At 35.8% G+C, this 26,857-nt stretch overlaps 1 protein-coding gene across 1 annotated transcript in view; it reads left to right on the forward strand.

The window, feature by feature from the left end:
- The first annotated feature begins 11,070 nt into the window (after positions 1 to 11,070).
- NEDD4L_1 (neural precursor cell expressed, developmentally down-regulated) overlaps positions 11,071 to 26,857 on the forward strand; it is a 56,309-nt gene continuing 40,522 nt past the window's right edge. The window contains exons 1-8 of the mRNA XM_051217802.1: positions 11,071 to 11,206; positions 11,239 to 11,318; positions 11,356 to 11,482; positions 11,517 to 11,570; positions 11,605 to 11,717; positions 13,068 to 13,176; positions 15,628 to 15,965; positions 17,863 to 21,940. Coding sequence (XP_051064225.1) covers positions 11,132 to 11,206; positions 11,239 to 11,318; positions 11,356 to 11,482; positions 11,517 to 11,570; positions 11,605 to 11,717; positions 13,068 to 13,176; positions 15,628 to 15,965; positions 17,863 to 18,046 — 1,080 coding nt within the window. The 5' untranslated portion in view covers positions 11,071 to 11,131 and the 3' untranslated portion in view covers positions 18,047 to 21,940. The remainder of the gene's footprint in view (positions 11,207 to 11,238; positions 11,319 to 11,355; positions 11,483 to 11,516; positions 11,571 to 11,604; positions 11,718 to 13,067; positions 13,177 to 15,627; positions 15,966 to 17,862; positions 21,941 to 26,857) is intronic.

Genomic DNA, 26,857 nt, shown 5'->3' on the forward strand with positions numbered 1-26,857 from the left:
ACAAAGTCACAAAATTGACTACTCACTGTTGACTTTGATCAAGATGGCGTTTTGAAGGCACTGAGCGCATTAGACACGAGAAAACCAACAGGATCGTATGAACTACACCCTAGATTCTTGAAAAAGATTGAACCACATATTGCTTCTTTGATTACGATACTCGATATACCACTTGGCAAATATGAGTTACCTACGTAGTAGAAGGATGCGATCGTCACTTCAATACGTGAAACAGTAACAAGACAACTTCCATCAAGCTATAGAACTGTCAGCTTCACCAGTGTCGTGGTTAAAATATTGGAGATAATAATCAAAAGGCCATAATAACAGTCGTGGAAACCAACAACTTGTTAAACACCCGACAATATTATTTCAAAAACAGAATATCTTGCGCAAGAAATATCCTTGTAGCAAAAGAGCGATGGACATTTACGGACATTTACCAAGTTAGATACTAGTTCGTCCACTACAGTATACACAGCCATAGTCAGATACAAACACAAAAACTGCTTTTAGGCTGCATGCCCTTGTTTATAAGGTGGCGCGGATATCTTTGAAGAAGTACAGATGACAGTTAGCTGTGCAATTCCAGAGCTTTGGGCTTTACCACAAATCTGAATCTAAATCAAGACAAAAAACTAAAATTTGATGGGTATGAAAATATTATATTACAGCTGGAAATTTTTTTAAATTCACTAAGGAATAGTATCAGAGGGGGTTTTGTGGAGATTGTAGTAATTTCAATAGTCGTATTCATGTGTCAACTGAAGCTAGAACACCGTGAAAAACATGGAAGCAATGGACGGCCGTTTCGTCCTAATGTGGGACTCCACAGTGGCAGTGCGCATCCACGATCCCGCCCCCGGCAAGATTCGAACCCAGGGTATATCGGTTTCGCGCGAGAGCGCTTAACCATTAAACCAACGGGCTGGTCGTCATCCAACAGCGTTAATGTCTAACTTCAACTAATCCACGAAATTGAGCGACACATCCACTATTGTCTTCGGTGAGTTACTATTTCACAACTGACCCAGTTGGACTCTACTGGTCACTGTTTCTCACTAGAACTCCAGGATGTACCTCTTGAAACCAGTCACTAGTGAGCACATGTTGATCAGTGTCAAAAGGGGCCTTGTGTAGATTTTAGTAATTTCATTTTTTGAGATCATGAGTCAGTTGAAGCTAGACCACCATGGCAAAATCAAAGAGTCCCGCAATAGGACGAAACAGCCATCCAGTGCTTCCAGGTTTTCCATGGTATTCAAGCTTCAAGTAACTCATTATCTCAACAATTGAACTCATTAGTGAATCACAAATTGGGTAAATGTCTTTCTCATTGATAGGAGGAAACGAGGATGGGTAAACGGGGTCTTATCAGCATGGGAATCTGTGAAGAGTAGAGTCCCAAATGGTCTAATCTTCAGTCCTCTTTTTTCTCAGCATTGTGAAAATGATCTAATAGCCGCATCGAAATCCTCTGTTTTACTCTTTACTGGTGGCATTAGGATTTTGAAACCTATATATTGAGTTTTTGATAGGATAATGTTTCAGGTAGACTTAAATTCACCAGTTGAGTTGATGAGTAAGTGTTAATTATAAATTATTTCTTTCAGGAATTTGGTGATGAGAAAACGCAACAATTTATGTAAAAAAAGAGAGAAATTTTATAACCTTAATTAGTGGATTTTAAAGATCCTACAGTCATAATTAGCAGAAACCTTGGAACTATGTCTAACAGTAAGGCTGTTACTGCCTTCATAGTCTTGTAAGAAAGTCGTCTCGTCATTCAGAAAAGGAACTTTTCATAGTATCATGTGCGACATTTATTAGTCGCATTTAGAATGTGAGATTTAGACAACGAGTTCTTATTTCACGTTTGAAGCGTATATGCTGTAATGAGCCCAGCGACGAGGGAACAAAATGGAGAACGACTTCAGTGGTCTTCCATGTGAAGACAGACTGAGACACCTCATCCTATTCTAATTATCTTACTTCAGGTTGCAATGGAACTTACTACTGGATTTCTGTATACCAAATGATAATCTCGGTCATCTTTTCCTTTAACCAAGGATTGGCTATCTGTGATCAAATTCAAGGAAAATTCAAAAAGCGAGAATGAATCGTTTACATCTGGTGTTTCGATTCCTTCAGCAGGTAATGGATTATTGGGATTTTCTACAAGAACATGTAGTACCAGTATGTTTTTTTATACATTTAAGGCGAGATCGGATCTCAGTGGTGTCACAAGTTGTGAAGAGTAATATGGATCGATTGACTGCCTATCCTCCTAGGTAGTTACAATGTGAGATAATAATATTATTGACGATTATACTTCAGAAACTCTTAATACTGTCTTTCTAGCCGGTTTCCTTGACCTCAACTGCTTCTCCACGTCACCTAGAAAAAATGGAGAGTAGGTGCGAATTGTAAGTGAAAGCTTTAATTCAAAGTTAGTTCATGCTCAGAAAAATGACTGTTTACAGAATCATTTACAAACTTAACCTACAATAGGTTTTCGGAACCATACTGAATACTGTGACAGTATTGGTAAATACCCAATCAAAAGTATGCTTATCCTTCCATTTTTAGATGTTTCTACAAGTTTCTTATTAAACTCCGCTTAGCTAACACTGATTGAAGTTTTCTGAAACTCTAATGGCTTAGATGGGAGATATTTTGGCACTCCACAACAATTTTACGTTAAAGCTCATCACGTACAACTGAGTATAGCAGAGGTACACAACAGTTGCATATATAAGGCGAATGGCCAAATGACATGTCTGATCTAGAGTTAGTAACTATATGAGCGCTATATTTTGGTTCAAGTCCTCTTCCCGACAACTTTATTCGAAGCCATATTTACACTTACGGTAAGACTGATTATTGTCTCATCAATGGAGATTTCAACGCGCTATAAATCAGTTGATCAGAGATCACAAAGTAAAACGAATATTTAACGACAATTCACTATTTATTAGTCCTCAGTGCTCACTTACATCACGTATGACGGAACCAACACATTTTGGTGTAGAAAATGAACCACTATTGTTGGAAATGGTTCTCTTTAATCGCCCAAATGATGTTACAGACATTCACTTCTCAAAAATAATCACGCTGATAAACTCTGGGTTACAAACACTTGGTGAGCAACAGGAATCTTTCCAATCTGGTCTCAACACCATGTGGTAAAACATTTAGGTGATCAGAGATTTGTTTAGATAACTCGTGGAGTTATGGTCTAGTCCCGTACTAGTGTGATGTACCCTAATTATATCTATAGATATAAGTAGTATGTGTCGCCAATCATTGGTGATTCGTCTACGGTCCAATATAAACTATAAATCTCCTACCTTCAAACACGTCTCGGAAACCACTGATGTTTAGGTAGAATGTGAATTCTCTTCCAAAGGCAGAGTATCTCGTTTCTGCTAGAGAGTCTTTTTGAGAAGAAAACAATCAGTTTCCAAGCGTTGTTAATCAGTTGGTTACCAATGTCGCCTACTGCTTTGTCTGAAGTATCCACCATTAAAGCAAGTGAGGAATGGGAAGACGGAAACATTTACGTAAATCCCCAGTGTAGTTTATCATCTAGCCTTTAAATAGCCTCTACAATCTCAGAACTAAGCTTAAAATCTTTCAGTTTTCCCTATGGGAAATCTGTCAGAGGTTGAATTGTTTGTGCACAACCTAGTATTGATGTACGACAAACGGTTTCTAATCCTAGACAAATTAAGTTGTTTTGGAGAGCTTGGTGTAGGGTACTGCCCAATGGTGTCTACCTACTATTTGATCGGTGTAATCTCTTCCGTAATTATTTTGAGGTCTAAAAATGCTAAAGTATGAACTCCGAAAACATACTACTATGAATGTTCATCTAATTTTAATCTCACCGTTTTAATACTGCTCTCAAGTTTTGTACATGTGGTTTTAAATCCAGAATGGCAATAAACGAGTCTCCTATATTACTACCTTACGCCTGTTACTTCTAATGGAGCATAGACCGCTGACCAGCATTCGCCATACCACTTTGTCTTGGGCCTTCTTTTCTAGTTCTATCCTATTGTTGTTCATTCTTATATCTGTCTCCATTTATTGGTGTAATGTGTTCTTTGGTCTTCCTCTCTTTCTTTTGTCTTGAGGAATCCGAGTGATGAGAGCTTGCCCTGTGACACAGTTGAATGCTCTCCTCAATGTGTGTCCTATCCACTTCTAGCGCTACTTCCTGGTCTTTACTTCGAACGACTTTGTCAACTGTCCTCCGTGCACAATTTTGCAGTTCCAACCATCATAGGAATTCCGTATGATATTGACTATCTTCTGAGGCACGCCGTAGTATCGAAGATGCTTCCATAGGGTTGTTCTGTCCACGCTGATCTAGTCTCTCGGGTCTAGCATACACAGGAGCTTCTTCAGCTTCCATTGTATGAACTATCCCTGGTTCACTTTCAGAAGGTTAACGATTTTATATAGTTAGATTTGGAAATCCTGCTAGCATATCCTGGAACTTGGCGGTTGTTACTGGCAGAGTTTGTACAAATTTAAAGATGCAATATGATTCTCTTTGCCTTTTATATCATTCAACGTTGATATAAGTAACAAACATTTTTTCTTAGTATCAACTAGAAATTAATATTTTTCCAAAGAGTCAACTCCCAATATTGTCAGGTCTAGATCTGTTACAGTAAACACCCAATGGGATCACCTCTGAAAATCCTAATCTGTCGTCTATATTCGCTGCCAGAACGTCACAATTTCGAGTTTTTAGCACATTGAGGTGTAAGTGAGAACTTTTTTCGACCTAGGTCGTTTTTGTTTTCAAGAATGATAATAAGTGCAACATCAGCATCCACCAAAACGTTCAAGATTGAATTTTAGTCTCCAAAATAAAACAAGCGACTGTTCAGGCAACCCTCTTCAGTCGTCGTGACCATGGAAGAGTTATTCGCTTCCATGTGCTTGGGAGTCTGTCTAGGCCAGGCACACGGCTGAATGCACCCGGTTAATTTGGTACCAAACTTTCAGTAGTGCCAACTGAACTTCCTAATCTGTTCTGACTTTTGTGATCACCTCCATAACCTGAAATTTAGTCTTTGTGGTGATCTGAACCTGTTTCTAAAATCTGTCTGCACTTTTGGCTCCAGCCTCTGAGAGACTTTCAGTGCGTGTAGTGTGTTCTGCTACTACTGGTTCTTTTAATGATTCATCGTTTTGTGTTTGGTGTGTAGTACTTGATTCAGTTGGGTAACCTCTCTTCATTAATCCATCCGTAACACGTGTTAACTGAAATAGACAGGTTCACAAGTCTTAGGCACCCAGGCGTTGTTGGACGTAGCATGGGAGACCTTCTGTACATCTTAGTTTTAGAACCGCTTCACCTACGGTTTTGTCAACGACTACTTCTTGGTGGTGATGTATGAATTGTGATATTGATACGTCACCTAATGCTCCCTGCCGGAATAGTCTTTGAATTCTTCGACCGTCTGACAGAGATAGATAGTATCATTATTTCACGTCTTGAGATGATTTATGGTTGTGAGGCTGGGAACTCAAGATTAAGTTGAGAACTTATTTGAAATCTAAAGAAGGGAAGAGAAAGCATAAACCCCAACAGCGAATCCTCTCAGATTTAACATTGCTCACCGGGCAATAATGCATTAGGGGAGCGAACCACAACTAAGAGATCAAACTATGAGAGTCTCCCTTTCATTATCATAAACGTGACCATCTCGACTTGTAAGAAATTACTTATTTTCCAGGCTTTCACTCTGCATTAGGTCTGACATGTAATATATGATCAGTGGGCTATTGCAATATCGACGAGAAAATTAATGAGTCCAACATGGATATTGTGCGGTAGAAAGGTAGATATGTGAAAATTATGTTAAACATAATTTTACTAATTTATCAATAGGTTTGCATTTATGGCAATGATAATAAGTAAAACGACACTAATTAAGTTCTGGTATTTACCCCTAGTTTTACCTTTAAGAGAAGTAAGACCAGTGGTTGCAGTAGGTCATTATTCATATCGTAAAATAAAAGAGTTGGAGCTCAATTTTCCTTTTTTCAAACAAATAGACTTTTTGACACTCAGCATAGAATAATTGGAAATATGGTTACTACACAAGGTAAGGAATTAGAAAATACTTAAAATATAATGTTTTGGTGGTACCAAGGTGTTTTTAACCAACTTCAACAATCGAACTCTAGTCGCTACAACGTCGAAATGTGTATAAATGTTTTATTAACAAGGTGTAAAGGAAAATAAGATTAAACAGTTTTATACATAATTTGAACTAAATTTAAAGTAAATTGTTATTATAGTAAGGCTTGACGGCTGGATAAGTATTTAGAAAGGTAGTGATACGATGAAGTTCCAAATGAAAGAAGAGGAATATCGTCAAACATAACTTTCTAGAGGTCATATTTATGCAGATATGATAAGGCGAACCTGATAATCCAACGAACTCAAAGAATGTAGTGCAATTTAGATCCTCGGATGTAGACATTAAGTCCTTACGTTTGTCACCAATTGACCGGATATTTTACTTACCTATGACCAACCCTTTCTGCCTAAAAGCACTTTAGGCTTCTATACTTTGACCTTGTTAAAGCTCTTTATAAAGTACAACAGTCATCATGACTATCTGAATTAAAGACATTCGGTATAGCAGGTAAAGTGCACGAGTGGGTTTCACCCCCCCCTAAAGGACTGAACCCAAGGAGCAAAAAGTGGGAAAACAATTATCTTACTATCAGGACATTACCAGTGGTATCCTCAGGTATCATATCGTTATGTATTTTAGTGATCTGTTCAATCGCTTCACACTTAACGAAATCATTTTATTTGCTGAAGACGTTAATGTGGTATATGTGTGGTGGCATTGGACAATAGTCACACAATCCACAAAGCTGTGAACACGAGACTACTCAGAAAATAGATATTCAATATTTAACGCGGATAAATACCTAACAATGGAGAAGGCGCAAACAATGAGTTGAATGGACTGGAGTTGATCGAGTGGCATGGCTCGACCATGCAGGCGTGGTCTCTGCTGAATGTTACCTTATATCTTCTATTCATATTAAATATATTGTTCTTTCTCTAGCCTAAGCTTGTTCTACATCATGTATTGGTAATTGATACGATACAGTGAGTTGGTGTAGTCGATGGTGTGACTTCCACGTAAGATCTTATAGATTAGGCAGTTATATCATGACAAATCTACAAATTTAGGATTAGGTCTATTATTAGAGCAGTACTAATATCATAGTAGACCATAGTTCTACATATGTACTCCATCCAAGCCTCATTCTGGACATCAGCCATATAGTACAGAAAGGTCTGGATAAAATCTTAAGCTTGTGTAATGTCTGGTTTCTCCCTCTTAATATCAAAAAATCTAAATACTCGTATTTTGGTACATTCAATACAGGATGCAATTCGAACACTTAAGTTGCATGTGCGATTTAATAGTGAAATATTCCGAGGGCCATTCATTCACCGAACATGCTACGTCTCAAATCTCTAAAGTCCATAGACTTATTGGGCTTATCAATTGTAATGTCCTTTTAAAGGAATCCCAAATTACTCTTTACAAGGTAATTGTTCGACTCCCCAATTATGTCCAGTTGCATTTTTCAAGGCCTCTCACGCAAGACCTATCATATGAAGATAGATGCGGAGCATGGATGCTAGATCTCTTATGGTTAAAACGAATTAAATTTAACCTTACCTTTTCAAAATACTGTATGGTAAAACTACAGGAAATTGAGGTACGTCAAAACTTAACAAAAAATAGTAATTGTTGCTTCGAACTCAGGTTTTTACATTACAGAACATCAGGCAAATTAAGGTCAACTTTCTTTGTCACAAGCTACGCATGCCTCTAGACTAGGTTACCATTAAAAATCCGGTCAGGTCAAACACAATCAATCATAATGCTGAGCCCATCGACATTTTGTTAATTTACGTCTCCATAAGGTCACGCGGCATGTCACGAACCAATGATATTGATGCCGGTTTATTATACAAGATACCTCTCTAAAACGTGTTTGTGATGTTGGTTTGGTTTCACTTACTACCGAGCAATCGCGTTTCAAGCAAAACAATTTGCTAAAGACGAAGCGTGCTCATGACCCTATAAAATAAAAAATGAGCTAAAATAGCTTCGAAATAGAAGGGAGATAGCCATTTGTGTATCAAGATACAGTTTTGAGTATTATAATTTGAAACTTCAAACAATCATATAGTTTCAGCTTCTTTTCGATCAACCTCCATTTATGCAGTCCTTTGTCCATCCATACCATATTCACACCTGTTTAATCTAATAGAATTCTCTTGCTTAAAAAGTACCTTAATAATAGAAAATAAGACTAAGTAGTCATACCTTCACTATTTCACCACAAATGACTAGATTACAATATGCATGAACAATGTATGCTTCGCTTCTCTTCCTTTCTTTTCCTTACTCTATTTTTCATCACTCTTAAGGTATGCCGCCGATAACGCATATGGAACGGGTGACTTTGTCCCGCACCATCAACAATACCTCGGATATTCCAGAGGGGTATAAGGTCACGGTTTATAGAAGCTCTCAAATTCACGTGGATTTACTCCCGACTATCAGTTGCACGTCGCAACGCAACCCCTATAAAGCGCGACAACTGTTATATTGACGATAAGCACCTTACTAATATTATTTGCATTCATATGTGAGAAGTATTATCCCCCTATACTTTTATCACCAATGTACCTCTTAAAATATCAATTTAAATGAATAACACACCACAGTTTTCAATTTTTATCACATGTTTTCATCCTACCATGTATTTTTAAATCCTTACTGATCGCCTTAAACGTATCGGATTACCTAGAACATCTACCTATTAGTTTTTCTGCTCACTTGTTTTGTTTGGAAACCCATTCTCTATCCTTTACTGCTATACAATGGTGTTTCAATGTTCTGCTAACTGCGTATCAGCTTTAACCGCCCGATGATCCTGTACGAAGTGTGGAGTTGGTGTTTAATTACTGAATGTGGAACATAGAGCTTGAAGATAAGACAGTTGTAGTCTAACTATCATCTTAAAAGAGCCCAGTATCAAAATACTAGGGAGGGTGGAGTGACTACCAAACATTGATGGTGAAAGAGATTATTATTTCAATCACTAATGTTTCTGGGACAGAACATTTGTTTTGTTTCCGGCTGTTTGTGATTGGTGCTGGGGCGACTATTCAATTATAATGAGATTGTTCTCCCATGTTTTCTGCCCCTTAATATCGCATCTTCTATCTTATGTTTAGTTCGCTATTTTACCAAGCCGTGCTATAACATGATATTTCAGATATTTGAGCGCAAACCTAACGGATGTCATTCGATAACAACAATGAAGAGAGCAATAAATAGATAAAGGGTATGGTGGTAAAGTCATATAAAAATTTCTATACCTTGCGTTTCAGTTAAATTTCCGAAATCAACAAACACTTTGCTCCCCAATCTTTATTGCATTTAGTGAGGGCTCTTTCCTCGTCACAATTCTTCACACATTACGTTTAGATACGATGGTTTATGTTAAGTTTCTTCATTAGTTGGTTCTAGTCCTAACTGCTGATAGGCATACATTAAATCTCCCCTACTGAGAAAATCTAGGTTTTACCGACCACATTTTGTTGTTAGTTTTGTTGATTTCAGCACCACCAACGTTACACGCAAGGATGAAATTAGAAGCAGATGTGTGTTCGCCGAGGTTACAATATGAACGATATGCCGTTTTTGAACAGGTTGTAGAAACTGTGAAGTCACAGTGCGGTATCAAAACATGAGCACATTAATTAATTCTTTGGTATATTTTTTCAGTGACTATGTTTATTTAATAACCTTATAAACCCATATTTTAAATTACTGATTATTTCAGTAAAAATGGCGTTTACCTGGTATACCGGGAACGTATCATAATGAATGTTTTTGTGTGCGCAAATGTGCTGCCGTGTTTCCACGATAAATGTGTCTTATAACATGTCAACTGAGCAACGTATCACAGTAAATACTGGAACGTTTATAACATTTTAGACTTTTCTGTAGTCTGGTATGCCTCGTGTAACATATTTTTATTTGAGAATATTATTATTGCTGTTATTGCATGAAAAGTATTACCAAGTGAAATGTTACAAAATAGTAGAAGTGATCATATGGGAAAGACTGTAGAGAAATAATGAAATTCATCACAATTCTAGATAAAATAACCATCAGTAAACCTAGTATAGAGATTGTTGGTCACGTTACAATGCTAGATTTAGTATCCGCTATTAGATCAGCACGTGAAAACAGGAAAAATCTTTGTTGGAACTAAGTTGTAGTCAATTAATATAAAAGTATAAATAAAAGAGGATGACAAGAAATTGTCAACTTATAGTAACCATGTATGTGCAACATCGATGACCCGCGGTACGAAAGCTGATACGGAAGCCGGATACGATCTTTTGAAAAACAGGTGGACGAACACATACACATGAAAAATTTCGATGATTGGACATATTTAAATTGATTCACTAACCGATGATTGCCGAAATATGTTATTTAGGGCATTTAGAACAAGATAAACACAGTTGGACGTATTGTAGCCGGAATTTGTAATGAGTGCTCAGACAAGCTTAAAGAAATCACTCTTTATTATAAATACGAAAAATAATCAAGTGACGTCTTGAGGCTACACCTATTTTGCGAACTTTAAAATAATTCACAATAAGTCGAGTTCTAGTTCTGATTGTTGACTTAAAGCGTACTTATTCAGATATATTCATCAAGTTGATAAAATCTTGTCAAGCGGCAAGCCCTGGAGACCTTAGAGATGATACAGGCTCGAATGCACCAAGTTATCCAATTAGGTTGAAATATTATAAGACAGGTTGGTCATGGAAACAAGGTATACTGTGAATATACACACATCATATGCAAGACTAAAGAAATGATTAATGAGAATTAATTGGTCCATGCGGACATTTGCGAAAATCCATGACTATTGTACTAGATCTCGAAATTAACTCTCCATTATAATATTGAACTAGTGAAGGAAATGAGCTCCTGTTTTGATTCTTGTGGTCACTTGATTTTATGTCTCTAAATGTTTCATGGTTCTAAACATACCTTCGAAATCAGTTGGTGTGAGAAAGCATCTAGAAGTTTACGGTTTGCCACTGTCATTAGTAGGTTCTTGTCACATAGCTGAACTTTTCAGTGTAATACGGAAACGCGTTTACTAAGGGTCCGTGTAATTCGGGCGTTGGATCTTATGAAAAAGGATATATTCGGAGCCAGGTATGCTGTAGTTTTCTTGAATTATTTTGATTTTTAGCGACCCGTACTGCAAACTGTGTATATATAAAACCCAGCGTTCAACTCTCCCCTTGTGTTCACCAGTACCAACAAAAACTGTTAAGAGATCTCTCAACCCGATTTGGAACGAAGAATTTATTTTCAGGGTAATTTAAACAGAACTAAATTCGTAAATTTCAGGTTAATCCATCAGAAAACCGTTTAGTTTTTGAGCTTTACGACGAAAATAGAATTGTAAGTTAGTACATTTCATTAGTTACGTCCACAGACGAGGGATGATTTTTTGGGTGTCGTCACTGTATTTCTGCCGTATCTGGAGATTGGCACGGAGGGATCTAATTGTCGGTTGATGGCAAAGAGCTTTCTACTGCGCCCTAGAAGGTATTGTCATTTTTAGATGATCTATTGACGCAAGTATGATATTGACGTAGATTTCGATCCCTGAAATTTTTAGGGAACTTTTTGCATCTAATCGTGACACACATGTTTTAGATGTGCAGTGGTTTCCCTATTCGGGGGTCGGAAATGAAATGTCGATAATACAGTGTTTTATCGTAGTATTGTTGTCTGGGAAAATTTCGTCCTGGTTTCTAAATGAGGATTTTACAAAACGAATCTTTATTATTTTGATGTCGATATATCTTCAAACATTTACTCGGTATATATTTCATCTCGTTCAGGGAGTAATTTTAACTGCATATATGTGTTAACGTCATGTAGATGGTGCTCTCTCCCCACAAGTAATATTTTCAGTCAACCTGGAATGTATTTCCTAGTCTAATCTGATATTTAAAGGGAAGCAAGTTCGCTCGTATCTCTAATTGTTCCAGAGTCATATCTGCTTGCTTATACTGATTCGATATCTCAAGTTTCCTAGGAGTTGATGAGTGATATGTAGAATTTTAGTGAACTGACCATCATAGCAAGTATAATTTTTTTTTCAAAAATAATTTGTTGACATATATCGCTTTCATCTGCATTGTACTATCCCATGTTCCTGAGCCTAATTATAATCCACATAGAAAAGAGTACCAATCAGTTTAATCACTGCTCATTAGGTCGTTCACTACTTAGCAGTAGCTAGAAATTATGACTCGTTTTAAGTTCATCATATATTCATAAATTTTAGCAATTGCTATGCTGTAAAATTAAGCAGAAACATTTATAGACTTAAAAGTGCATCAGTATCAAGTCGTTACTTAGACAGACAAACCATATTTTATTTACTTCTCGTAGCGAGTTTTTTTGTACCAATTAATTATTTGGCTGATTTTAAACTGCTCTGAGAAATCACTTGTTATTATGATATATATAGCCATATTTGATGTATTTGTACAGATTTTCAGTCTTGTCATATGCGGTATTGGAAATAAAGTTGGGCTTAGACTAATTATCATTAGTTCATTGTTTTTTAAATCTAGTTGCTGTTTCTCTTTTATACTTCTGAATCCATAGGTCATCATTCATATTTACTTTGGTGTAAAAAAGTACCAGGTTACATTAAAACCTCAGGGATGATCAGTTGTTTTCTAGTGCACAAATCTTAATCGTTGAAGTGGGAATTGTTAATTGTTAACATCAAAAGTTCAGTTCTTCACTTGTGGCTTTAAAGGAATAGTTCAATGAACATTAACTTCCTGCAACTTTTTTTCAGAAATTTATCATTTTAAAATAATTGTTAGTTTTTCTCTTCCGCTTAAAATACATCTTGTTTTTTTTCATGGTTCTTAGTTCTCGATCCCGTGTTCGTGGTAATCTCCACTTGTATTTGGCTTACTTACCAAGCCATTTAAATCCCCAGATTACAAGTCTTCGTCAACTTCCTCCCCTTGTTGAATTGGTAAGTCATTTATAGATTTGAACAAACTTATTGGTATGCAGTAATTTTAGCTTTTCATGAGTTCAGCGGTATTGTTTTTATCACTTGTTGCACTTTATATCGAATTAAATCCGTTTTTTATTCTGATATTATTTTCGTTTGATTGTTGATGTATTTTATTAAATGTGTATATGCCTAGTGATATTAGTACTACTTCTACTGCTCTGTCCTTTGTCTTGATAATTTTATTTCTCTGTGTTGATGTAGTGCATGGATTTGAATAGATGCACGTGTCAGGTTTTACGTTGCATATAAGTGACTGTTACTAAAAACAAAGTTAGTATTAGTCAGAGTTAGCTATTTTCAGGCATAAAGTATTTAATTTGGTTCACATTTCATCTGTTTTGTACCAAACATTTGAGTTTATTACGTACTAATAATGTAGTTGATGAAATTGTGCATCAGTCTTTGTGCAATTATTAAGTCTTGGTTACTAATTTTTTCAAGTAATTTTGTCTAATATTCAGTTAAAGTTTAGGTAGGCTACTGTTATTCTATTTTTAGTACTTTTTGTGTTATCGTTGGTACTTCTATTATTAGAACTCCTTCACTATTCATCTTTTTAACTCCACCTCTGTGTAGTGATATGGTGTGAGATTGTGTGTTGATTTGTGTCTGTACTAAGTCTTACGTTTGTTGTGACTCAATGACCCATGAATATTTAATTCGACTAACTGTCGAGATAATTTCTTTTGTCTGATAGCCTTATGATCGACATTAAGTAGTTCAACGAAATGCAGTTGTGAAAATTTATTTCAATTTCATGCAGTGGAAGTAGTCATTGATCTACAATAAGACAGAAATAAACCTTGGCCAAAGAAAAATTTGGTGGTACTAATTCGTTTCTCTATCCAGTTGTTTATGTAACTTCATGTCTTATCGTTTACCAGTAGCCTAGTTATACTTTCTATTTAATTATATTTTTTATGTGACCATTCAACTTGAAGTATTTTCGATTTGCTCCCATGCGTCTAGCTGTGTGCTGCTAAAAAATAATCAGCTCAGCAGGTACTTAGGTATGAACCATATTCTAAGTGTAAGTGCTAATGATACTATTTGGTTGCCGAAAACGAAGTGAAGCAAAGTTGGAACTTTTACTAGCTGAATGTCAAAAACTAACCACTGAGCCATTTCATCAGTAATGTTAGGTGGTTCATAGATAATCGCTCACTAATGAACGAATATCAGAAAATCATGCAAATAGTCATTAATTTGTCGTGTTGTACTAAAATAATACATCCTAACATACGTAAGATGAATATAGCCAAGAGTTATTGTACCAATTAAAAACCCTAAAAAATCTTTGTTGATATTTTAATTAGTTAGAGCTTTTGATTTAAATTTTGTTTTCATTTCAAACTGAAAAACGATTTAAAAGTATGAGGTAATAGATAACTGTGTCTTGTTATCTTTGTACCTCTTGGAATTGTAAAACTTCGGATTTATACATAATCAAACTTATGACTTTTTCAAGTATCTTGGAGAAAATATTTTCCATCGAAATCATTTACCAAACAAAGGTTTATACCCTCGATCTTAAGCCATACTGTTGTCTAAACACTAGTGATACTATTTGGCTATTCAAACATTTAAATGGCAGGGTGTTCAAAACTGTGACCTATTAATGGCTGAGTTCAAGTGCTTCAGTGGCCTAGCCATCGATCTAGTGAGATAGATCTCAACTGCTTATTTTCCTGATATCATAGAATACTTTCTCATTTTGATGCGAGGAAGTCCATCCACTATTGAGTACTAAACAGCCATTTATCAGATAAACCCTGTGGTTGTGTTGTAAATATAATGAGTGTGTTTTCCTCTATCACATAATTTGAAATACTTTTCTTAGTGTTCACAATAGTTATCGAATTTACTCATTTTTCGTCAGTAATGTAAAATCTTTTACCTAATCTAATAACTGCAAATATTATATTTCAAGGCTGGTATAATGAGTAAGAATTAAGCCTAACGGTTAGGCTTTAGTTCATCGGATAACTGGTGACCCACAAAGCTTATCTTCAGTCACCTATGTCATCTAATGATGTTATTTTTCTGCTAATAATTTGTATCTAAGCATATTACTTCATTATACGAACAATGAGTTCTTCTGACCAGTAGTCTTGTCTTTGATATTCATTCATTCGAGTGTTTGAGTCAGTATTACGATCTTGTAACCAGCTATCACTCGGCTACATCGTATCATTGTGTTTATCTATCGATCCGCATTCATTTTATCAATTATAAACCTCGTTTTTTTATACCAAGGCCTCCTTCATAATAAATTGTTGTTTTGAAGAGGAAAACACCCCCTTTAAAATGACATTTTCATATCCTACTTCTTTTTTAAACTGTTTATAAATTAACTCATTTTTATTTAAAACCCATAATTAAATGTTTACCCAACTTTGTTTATAGTCATCTGAACAACAACGTAATAGTGAAGGTCAATTATCCTCAACACCTGTATCTTCTTCACATCGTCCTAGTTTACCAGCACAATCATCTAGTCCTGGTATTGCTGAATTATCTAACACTATAAACGATGATACTGATAACCGTGTACAACTTAGTAGAAATACTTCAATAGAATCAGATACTGTAAGTGTTACTGAGACTGTTGTTGGACCAATGCTTTCTACGTCACTTGATGAAAATTCACTTCCACCAGGTTGGGATGAACGAGTTGATCAAAATGGACGGACATATTATATGGATCATGTTAACAAGCGTACACAATGGGATAGACCTTCTTTGTAAGCAATCTACTTCTGTTTATTTTTTCCATCTAACTAATTATTAGTTATTTTTGCACTAGTTTGATTTAATTTTAATTTATAAGAATATTAAACATTGAGAAATGAAAAGCTTTCACGTAATGAGCTTATTTATAGTTAGAAATTCATGTACGTGACTTGGAGCCGCGCTTTAATTGTAAGAGCCAGTGATGCTACCCAGTTACCAGTAGGAGAGTAGGTGGAGCGGAGTTCGAACCTATAACTGTAAGTCAAAAGTTTTAATCTCTGAATCAACGTTCCAGCCTTCATAGAATTCCTTTTTCTGTAGTTATGTCTTATCGGTTTGGCCGGTTCAGGTGGAAGATATTTAGTCTGCATATTCATACATCGGTGCACTTTCTTTATAACACATATTGAGTTCAGTGTCATTTCAGATGTTTTTACTTTAAAACTGCAACAGATACTATTACTATTATCACTTCCTCATATTAACTTGATGTTGAATAACATATTCGTCCCAAACCACTGTGGGTCAACCAATATATATATATATATATATATATATATATATATATATATCAACTTCAATAAGTTTATCTTGAATTCGCTGAAGAATTCCCATCATATTAGAACACAGATATATTTTTGCTTACTTGTGCCTGTTACCCCCAATGGAGCAGAGGCTGCCGACCAGCATTCTCCAACAAACTCTGTCCTGGGCCTTCCTTTCTAGTTCTGTCTAATTGTTGTTCATTGTTCTCATGTCTGTCTCTAATGTGTTCTTTGGTCTTCCTCTTCTCCTTTGACCTTGAGGATTTCAAGTGATGAGAACTTGCTTTGTGAAAACATATATGAACGAATAATATTTTTAATAAATTCTCTCCAGATTTTACAATTATATATCCAGAGAATTTGTCAGGTTTAAGGCATAATACATCGTTTAAGTAATCATCAAATCGTTAATTTTGGGATCATTAATATCAAGTGTTGACTTGGAATAAGTTTATATGTCAAGTGAATTTGTGAGATAAATATGGTTAACATGAGGTGAGAGAGATAATAATACAATTACCATTCAGAAATCACGTAATATGTAGAATAAACGTGAATCATGTATGAATAAGTAAATAGAGGTAGATGCTGAATAAATTTCTCATGTGTTATAGTAATAATAATGATATGGTTGAGTAAGATAAGTTTAAGCTATGAAAATGAATATGAATCGAATTATGTCAACAAATCACAAGAGTGATTATTAATTAATGAGGCCAGAAGTTGGTCAAGATTAAAGAAGTAGTTGGACAAGTCAATTGATTTATGTGTAGGTTATGATATTGCCCGGGTGCCCAGACCGAAACAGGTCATTTTTTAGGGGGTCACACCCGGAGCCTTTGATATAAAGGTCTAATCCACAAGGCAGTGGAGCGACGTAAGGAGATGCAGTCCCATGGTAGCCAGTAACCAACAATAGGTTCATATGCCATTTGTTTCTTTAGGATCCAGGAGCCCATGTACACCATTGGTTTGGAATGATGGTTTTCCAACTACCCTAGCCGGATCCTCCGTATCTACTAACCAGGCTGAAGCACCGGACATTCGCTTTCCGTCCTCTCAATTTCGTAAACAACACCTCTGACGCGAGAAATTAGTGTATAGGACTTTCGTGGCAGTGGTCGTATGCACGTGGCCACTTGAGAGCATTTGGAGAGGGAGAGCTGACTCTCCCCACTGTCGACCGTACCGAAGACGTTTGGGGGCAAAATGATGTAACACTGGAAGTCAAGTGTATAAACTATGAATAATGTAGTTTAATGACTAACTGATTAATTGTTATTTAAGTTTCATTAATTATGTTTTTTTCTAAAAAATTACTTTGTTTTCCTAATTGGTTTTATATATATATTATGTAATATAGTCAATTACCACATGGATGGGAGCAACGAACTGATGCAAATGGTCGTGTTTATTATGTTGATCATCAAAATCATAGAACTACTTGGTATCATCCTTTATCTGAGGTAATAATTTTCATATTATATGTTTGTATTCGTGTACAATCAAAATTATTCATTACCATAATTTCAATATTTAATACTTAACTGATTTTCTTCCCTTATATACAAAATGTTGCTTTAGAACTGGTCTCTCTCAACTATTGATAAGTGATGTAGTTAAGCATGTATAACATTTTACTTATCTTAGAAGTTTCATGAGCCTTGGTGAGTTGGTTTCTGATGAAATATCGGCATGAATTCTGAAGGTCCTGTTGGTATTTGCTAATTTGCTTCATGGCAGGACATCCATCTGCCAATTAGAAGACGAGGTTACTGTGTAACATATCTCTTTGTCCTACTTTGCGTCTGTGAAACGTGACCTTTACAAACAGGATATTCTTAGGTTACTAGTATTCAATCATACGTGTCTTTGGACCGTTGCTTGTATATTTTGGGACAGTCGAGTAAGAGATTCTTAGGTTAGACCCAGATTACTTTGTTGGATATGACGAATCGTTTGACGAGGTAGTGATGACGGCCGGAGTAGGACTAGATTGAAAGAAAGCTAGGAACGGCTAAACCAAGGCGTAGTATCAGTCTATAAAGAGATTGACCGTTAGGCTGAGTTATATAAATAGGTCCAGACCACTTGTTTGGAATCCGTTTGATTATCACAACCACTACCTACAAAAATGGTATAAAGACGGTTGTTTGTTGACTCGTGGTTTAAGTTCATGCTATCTAGTTAAATACTTTTAGCTGAGTAAAATATCAAATGTGATTAATCACAATTTGTATATGTCAGACTACACTCTCAGCTTTACTAAAATTGTTTTAGTGCCTCTTTTTAAATATAAAAATTCATTATTTCTAATTTGACACCTATAATTTATTGAACGTACTAAGTTTTTGAGAGTGTTTTACAAATATCATATCAGAAACTGGTGAATAGCTTGTTGATGTCTGGTGGTTATATTCACATCAGAGTTTGTTTGTGTATATATGTGTTAAACCAACTACTAGTTGCCCGTTTTCGAGAATAACTTATCGCCTTTAGATGATAGCTATTTGTGAGACTGATTTGTATTTATCAAACATTCATAAACATGTGTACACGTGTGATTTTATTCTGTTTTTTGTCCCCTTCGGATTTTTTTGCTTACTATGTATAAAAGGGATCTCGATCTCAGACATCACCTCAACACTCTACTGCTGCTAGTCCTGTTACATTCAACGATGCTATCGAACCATCAAGTGAGGGTAGGTATAGTAATAATAATAACAATAATCGTATCGATCATTATTGTCTCTATTATTTTGACCTTTTTTAATCGTTAAGTATGTTGAGGGGAAAAAGAACGCATGAATTTTGAAGCGATCACGCATAAATTTGTGTTTAAAATCAGTTAGTCAGTCATGTGCAACGTGGCAGCTGACATATGTCCATCGGTTCAAGTTATCAAACCAAATTAGCATAGCAAGGTAAAATTATTTCAAGACGAATTTCAGAGTGTTGATTTTCACCCTGAAACTCGGTTCCAGTACCTTTTTCTTTAAACACCAACGCTTTATTAACTTGACCATTAAATCCAATTAACGTGTTGGGCATTTAAAACGAAAGGCGCTAGAATCGAGTTCCGGACCGAACATTAGCACTCGATCGCAGGTACATGAAGCCGATGGTTCCGGAATAAGACGAAATGCGTGTCCTGGATTTTATCGGCAGCCACTATCCAACTCTGCCTAAAAATCCATAAAGTTTGTTTCTGCTAGCTTGTGTACCAATGTTTTCATGTCAGGTACAACATACTCTACTTGGCATTGTTTTGCAAAGTAGATTTTCGTATTCGATATAGAAACGACAAACGAATTCTGATCTATATTTCCATGTTGGATTTATTTATTTTAACACATAGATATTGGTACAAGGAGGCACCAAATACATATGCGCCACACAAATCTCATTCGATATGTGTGAGGGCTGTGATACTGCCCGGGTGCCCAAACCGAAGCAGGTGGTTTTCTTAGGGGGCCACCCCCCGAGCCTTCGACCTGAAGGTCTGATCCACAAGACAGTGGAACAACGTAAGGAGATGCAGTCCCATGGTAGCCGGTGACCAACGATTGGTTCATACGCCATTTGTTCCTCCAGAATACTGGAGCCCATGTGCACCATTGGTTTGGAATGAGGGTTTTCCAACTTCCCTAGGTGGAATCTTCATGTCCACCAACTCGGTTAAAGAACATGCCATTCGCTTTTCGTCCTGTTAATTTCGTGAACAACACCCGTGGTGCGATAAGGCAGTGAGTAAGACTTTCCTGGCGGAGGCTATATACGTGTGGCCATGTGAGAGCAGTTCAAGAAGGGGGGCGGACTATCCCCACTCTCGGCCGTATCAGGGCATTCAGGGGCTTCCTGGTTAAATAGATGACCGACAAACAACCTTAAATTTAACTTTCTTTCTACATATAGTTTAACACTTGTTAACAACGTGTATCATTTATTTAGTTTTAAACGAGAGAATGAAGTGAGCAATGTACACTGCGTTGTCAAGTACCAAACAAGCAATCAAGTATAGAATCTCCAAATTTTGTTACAGATTCCCACGATGAGAGTTTAAATAACTCCAGTGTTTTACTTGGGGAACTAGTTCAAGCTTTTTTTTCAGGGAAATGATCAAAAAATGTTCTGTTTATTTCCCTGAATAAGAAATATGATCAAAATTCTTCCCATCATGTTTAAAATTAAGGACATTTTCATTTTATATTCCTGTAACATTAATACAAAAGGGAATACTCGATAAACAAAAGCATCAAGATATATGTACATTCTATCCAAAGAAAGATATAATATTATTGAACTGAAATAAGAATAATAGTAGTAAGGCTCATTCTTAAAATGTCGAGTGATGAGTTAGTGGATTCTCATCAACTGAGATTGTTAGGACACGTTTTACGTATGATCATGAATTGACTACCTTGATGAGTGATGATGGCTAGTGTAGAATTAAATTGAAAGAAAGCTAGGAGCGACTAATCCAAGACATTGTCCATTAGATTGAATTATGTGAGTAGGTGCAGACCACTTGTTTGGAGTCCGTTTGGTTGTAGTAATCAGTGGTTAGAGACTTTGGTCGAGATTTCTCAAAATCGTTCGCAATGGTACAGGCCTGTTCCTTCTTTGTTTTCTTTTAAATCGTAAGTTTGTAAATTTCTTATAAATCTATTTCTAATTATTTCAATAACTTATATCTTCTCGAATTGTATCTTCAATGTCCAATCCCTTCTGTTGCCACTGATACCATTACTATCTCTACTACTCTGTGATTTGGCTTAACAATTAAATCTCTGTCTACTAATAGTGTATAGGGATTTGAACCGATGTACATACTTACCAAGTTCTATGTTGCATCTGACTGACACCATGAAAAGGTATGTTTCATATGAACCCAATGGGTATAATCAAAATGATTATCATCGTATATAGCGTGGTATTGTCTTTTTTTTCTGCAAATTAATCATCGTGTTTATCATTTCCCTCTCATTTTTGCTAATAATTCCGTAGAAGGAGAACTGGGGATAGTTAATGATGAAGGTGATGAGACAGAAAGTAATTTTCACGTTGAATTTGATCCACCGATTTGTCCAACTGATGAAAATCAAGAAAATCAATCACCTGATGAACAATCTGTATTAAATGAAAGAATCACAAATTCTAGGTCTCAATTACCTACTGGCGTTGGCGTCAATGGCAGTGGTGATGGTAGATCCTCACGTTCTAATCCTCGTCATACACGACGTAGTTTAACGATATCCGAGAGATTACGTGCAAAAGGTAGTAGTGGTATTACGTCGTCGGTGGCGGGGGTAGCAGCTCGTTCAAATAATAATGTTCAAAACGGCATCGATGATGTACGTGCTGCGCAGACAATGTATTTACGACGTAGGCAAGTTAGCTTTGAAGATACTCTATCTCATCTTCCAGTCAGTTTGGATGCCGTAAGTCATTTATAATTCTGACAAAAACGTCCATGGAATTTTCTTAAAGATGTAATTTTTTTATCAAATGCAAGTTCTTGGGATTCATCCTTGAGAGACACTTATAGTGAGGCTAAAATTTATGGATAACCTTTGAACGATGCTTAAGTGACCTTGGGGATGCCTACCTACTTACTAGGGTTAAAGGAGGGCTATAAATAAGCGTGTGGAATTAAGATTAGGATTTATATTAGGACGTCAGGGTTAGGATTTTCATCACGAACTGACATAAGCTACAGTGACAAAATGCTATTTAACCATATGGACGAGTGAACAGCTCGCCAAAATCCAAGACCTGCTATCTTAAATCTGATTAGTTTGTCCACAAATTATAGTCTCGTCATTGAACCGGTTTTTAACCCACACTATTTAGTCATACTATATTAAAGATTCAAACACAAAGACCACAATAAAAAATGCCCCACACACAATGAAGTAATAGTACATAGTTAAAAAAAAAACTAAGAAATGGGATGTTTGCTTCAATGGGTGAAAATATTATTCGTTTCAAGCAATAATAGTCTACAGTTGTTGGAATAGTTGAGTTTTATTGAGGTCACAAATATTATGAACCTGAAGACACTTGATAGCTGTTTATTTCCTAGTGTGGGACTCCTCAGAAGTGAACATCCACGATCCAAAAACTGTCAGTCGAACCCAAGATGTGCGGTTTCGTGCACGAACACTTAACCACTAGATCACTGAGTCGGCATTCACTAAAACTCAACTATTTGCTGAGCCCTATACTAATAATTATCATTTACTCACTAGTGGCTAGCTTCGAAAGCTTCTGGAGTCCTAATGGAAAAAAGCCGTGACTAGTGGAGTTCAACAATGTCAGGTTTGGTGAAAGATGGTTGCACAATATCATGGATTGATATAAGTTAGGCTTGCACACCATTGAATGCCAGCCCAGTGGTTTAGAGATTAAGCGTTCGCACACGAGATCGAACGTCTTGTGTCCGATTACCGGTTGAGTGATCGCGGGTGTGCAGTATTGAGGAGTCTCATATTAGGACAAACCGACTGTCCAGTGCTTCCAGGTTTTTAACGATTGTCTTACTTAGATCGGTTTATAATTCCAATAAAATAATAGTTCACTTAATAATACAACAAAGATAAATTCCTTTCAGTTAATGAAGTCCATTTTACCTTACATAGTATATTATATAGTGGATTGCGAACAGTAGAATACAGGATATTCATCTGGTTTTATTTAAAATCTGTCAAATAATGAGATGTTGTATCACCTATCTCACAGTGTTCATATACCTACTTAGACTTGAAACCTAATACATATAATACCTCAAACACTACCAGCGCGTTATTTTTTAGATTTCTGAGTCATAGTAGTCTCCGCTTCTTAATATTTAAAACTAAATTTGTCTACCTTCCTTCCTTTGAAAATCCATCGTTTGGGGATTATTGTTGAAGAATACTATTCCTATTAAAATGAACATGATCGTTCGTTATTAACAATTACCGTAAGATAAAACGAATTAGATTACAAGATATACAACGGTCTTTTTACTTCTATTTATTTATTTAATATACATAAGTAATCAAGTACAACTGGGCACCAAAATAAATGCGTACCACACAAATAAGAAAATATGATTGTGAACAGATGGAGATAGAAGTTACTTGCTTACTTACTTACACCTGTTACTCCTCGTGAAGGAGCATAGACCGCTCACCAGCATTCTCCATCCAACCCTGTCCTGGGCAGGAGATAGAAGTATAATAAAGAAAAACAGATCGATGAATAAAATTAAGTAAACGAGATTAATATGTAATTGAAGTAGTTCAGTAGAGTGAGTTCCTTTTCATGTTTATGTAGAATGTAAATGAAAGCTACACCACGATCGCCTTTGGCTTCTGTTCTGACCCATGTCTGATAACGGCTTAAACCATCAAGTTCCACTGTCTCTAGGATCCCAGCCAGGGAGTCATGATGAAATGCCAAATGCCAGTCCTACATAGCTTTCTTTCATACCACAGTACCATGTCATAAACTGACCACCTCTCCGTTTTTCTCATCCCTCCTCCCAAGATCGACAATCAATCCAAGATATGGCATTCGCTGAGATGATATTCATCTTTGTAAAGAGACCCACTCATTATTCCCATCTCTCTCGTAGGGGATTGTCAGTCGCAGTTAAAATTTAAAATTTCTATTTTATTCATTCTATGAATAAGATACAAAATAATGACAAGTGTATTTATTCATTTGTTTCCAATTTAAACACTGCATATTATATAAATTCTGACTGACAATTTATAACACCATGTGTACAGAGTGATCATTTTGCTAAATATGTACATACTCCCTTACATACACACAACAGATCAATCACATGATCGTAAACCCATTGTATAATTCGTATCTCGTTCTTCCAATATTGATCGAAATCGATCGATTGCGAGGTCATCGAGCTAAATGATACGAATTCATTGTGATTGGATTTAAACATTCAACTTATATGTGTATACGAGAACATTAACTGTTAAAGATAATTTCACCATGTTCGTAGCTTCTGGCAATTCAGTAATTGACTGATATTAAATTACGACGTTCTACAGGCTTATTTACTTGGCTATGATACACACATTTGATCAAATGGAAGCCGGTAGGGTAGGGGTAGTGTTGGAACCTCTAAGGCCTGATGAACGAAAGCTGAATGCCTAAACCACTGAGCGAACTACCATTCTACAATACATGTTCATGTAACAGGCTTCAAATTATTTGTTTTGTAATGAGAACTAAGTAAGTACCCAACTGCTTATATATATTAAATTAGGTTAGGTGAGTTGAAAAAATTGACAACTGTGTAAACTACAAACATTTATCAGTAACCATACATATATTCTCCCATCCGACTACAAATATCGAAGTAAATGGGAAGGGTTTTAAATTTGCAACTACTTGTCAGGATTGGAAGTTGGTTGCGTTAGCTATCAAAAGTCAGTGTCATAGATCCTCCTCATTAGAAGCTTAAGATTTGTACTACTTTACTATTTTTACTAACCAATATCACCTGTAGTTTAGCAGTTCTCAGCAGTGATCAAATTTGATTGGTCGAATTCTTCGATATGGTAGATACGTTTCACTTTACGAAGCCGATTGTTTCCTTTTGCACATACTTCTCTACTTCTGTGACTCAGTAATCGATTTTTTAAATCTCATATTCTCTATACATCCATTTTCATACTGCTACGGTTCATAGGATTCTTCTATCACATAGTCTTGACCATCCTACACTTTTTCTTATTCCGACCTCTTTCTAGGTGAAGAATGGAACCAATTTTTTTTAGCGATTCACCTAATCCACTTAATTTATCCGTATTACTTAAATAAATCTGTAGGTGAAGAAAAACATTTTTTTTTCTATAAACTTCAATCAGATTCACAATCTCTGCGATATGTAGGCTGCATATCTCAGTGGTCACATCTGAGATTGGAATGCTAGGTGTAATACAGGTGCATTGGTTCTTTCAAGATTCTAGGTGTACTTGATTGATGAGTGCGAAGTAGTGCGAAACCTCTGTTCTAGAGTTTCTTACTGACAAACCCAACTCTCTACTATTTGTGCATCTAAGCAACTGAAGTGATATTTATTTAAATATGAAATTCACTCTTCATATGAAAAAAAAAGTTCACACTTTGTCCTATCCAAATAGATGTTTATATAATTGAAACAGTTTTCTTTGTTTACCAAAAAAAAATAAAGGTGTGACAGTAAACGCAACAAAAAAGAAATGGATTTTTCTCCCTCTTTTTTCTCGCCTATTTCTTTTTTTATGATCTTATTCACAGACGTCTATGAAATTGTTCTCTTTTCTAGTAAAGTTCCTTCAATGTTCTTTATTAATGTTTAATCCTTTTCGTTGGTGAACTTCAATAGTAATTTTTAGGGTTATTCACTTATATTTCTACAAATAATTGGTAGATTGAAATAACGTAATATAAGATAGTTCATAATCAATCGCTTAGTAATGGTTATAGGGTCTAACTTTCAGTTACAAAATCTTTGGTTAGAACCTCTTGCTCTATCTACTTCAGTCTAGGTGATCGGTTAGTGTTATTAGCCTTCAAATACTTAGAGTGTGGTTCATACCCAAGTACCTGGTGAATAAGTTAATTACAAATTATAAATTCTATTATGTGATAAGAAGAATATACGAGATTATTGAAATACTTCATTGTTAGATGATCGATGGAATGTGGCTAGTAGTGGGAATCAGGATGCACTTTTTTTTCTTGCTTGGGAGTCATCAGCAAATGCGTGTCCTGGATTCCAACGCTAGCCACACTTCATCTATTCTATATCGGTTTGTATTATATTGGATATATCGAGGCAAATCTACACATGATCTATCTATTTACTTAAAATGAGGCTTGATAATTTTTTTTATTAAACTAAGTACTCTTGAGTCAATGATTGTTATATATATTTTAATGGTATTTTTTTGTCTGAACTTTCATTAACGTTCTGGAAATCAAATCCTCAGTCATCGGAAACACCCAATTAAGATGGAAATCTTTATCAATTCCAAATTATTGTATATATTCTACCAATAGGAATAGTTTGCAAGTTAAATATCGATATGCCAATCATAGTCAATTGTAATCAACATAAAACCTGGTACAAATGTCCACTAGACCTAGTTTCCATTATCATATTAACACGATGAGTTGAAATTAACAAAATGGATAACTTATACTAATGATAGAGACTATATCCTTATGTGCAATCTTTCTTTTATATATTACCACCACTGAATTAACTACTTTTATGAATCCGGTGTCCATCTTGTTGTGTTAATGAGGTATGGCAACTTGGACCAATTCACATATGTGCCTGGTCTTACGTTGTA

This window comes from Schistosoma haematobium, chromosome 7, assembly GCF_000699445.3.
Source record: "Schistosoma haematobium chromosome 7, whole genome shotgun sequence".
NCBI lineage: Eukaryota > Metazoa > Platyhelminthes > Trematoda > Strigeidida > Schistosomatidae > Schistosoma > Schistosoma haematobium.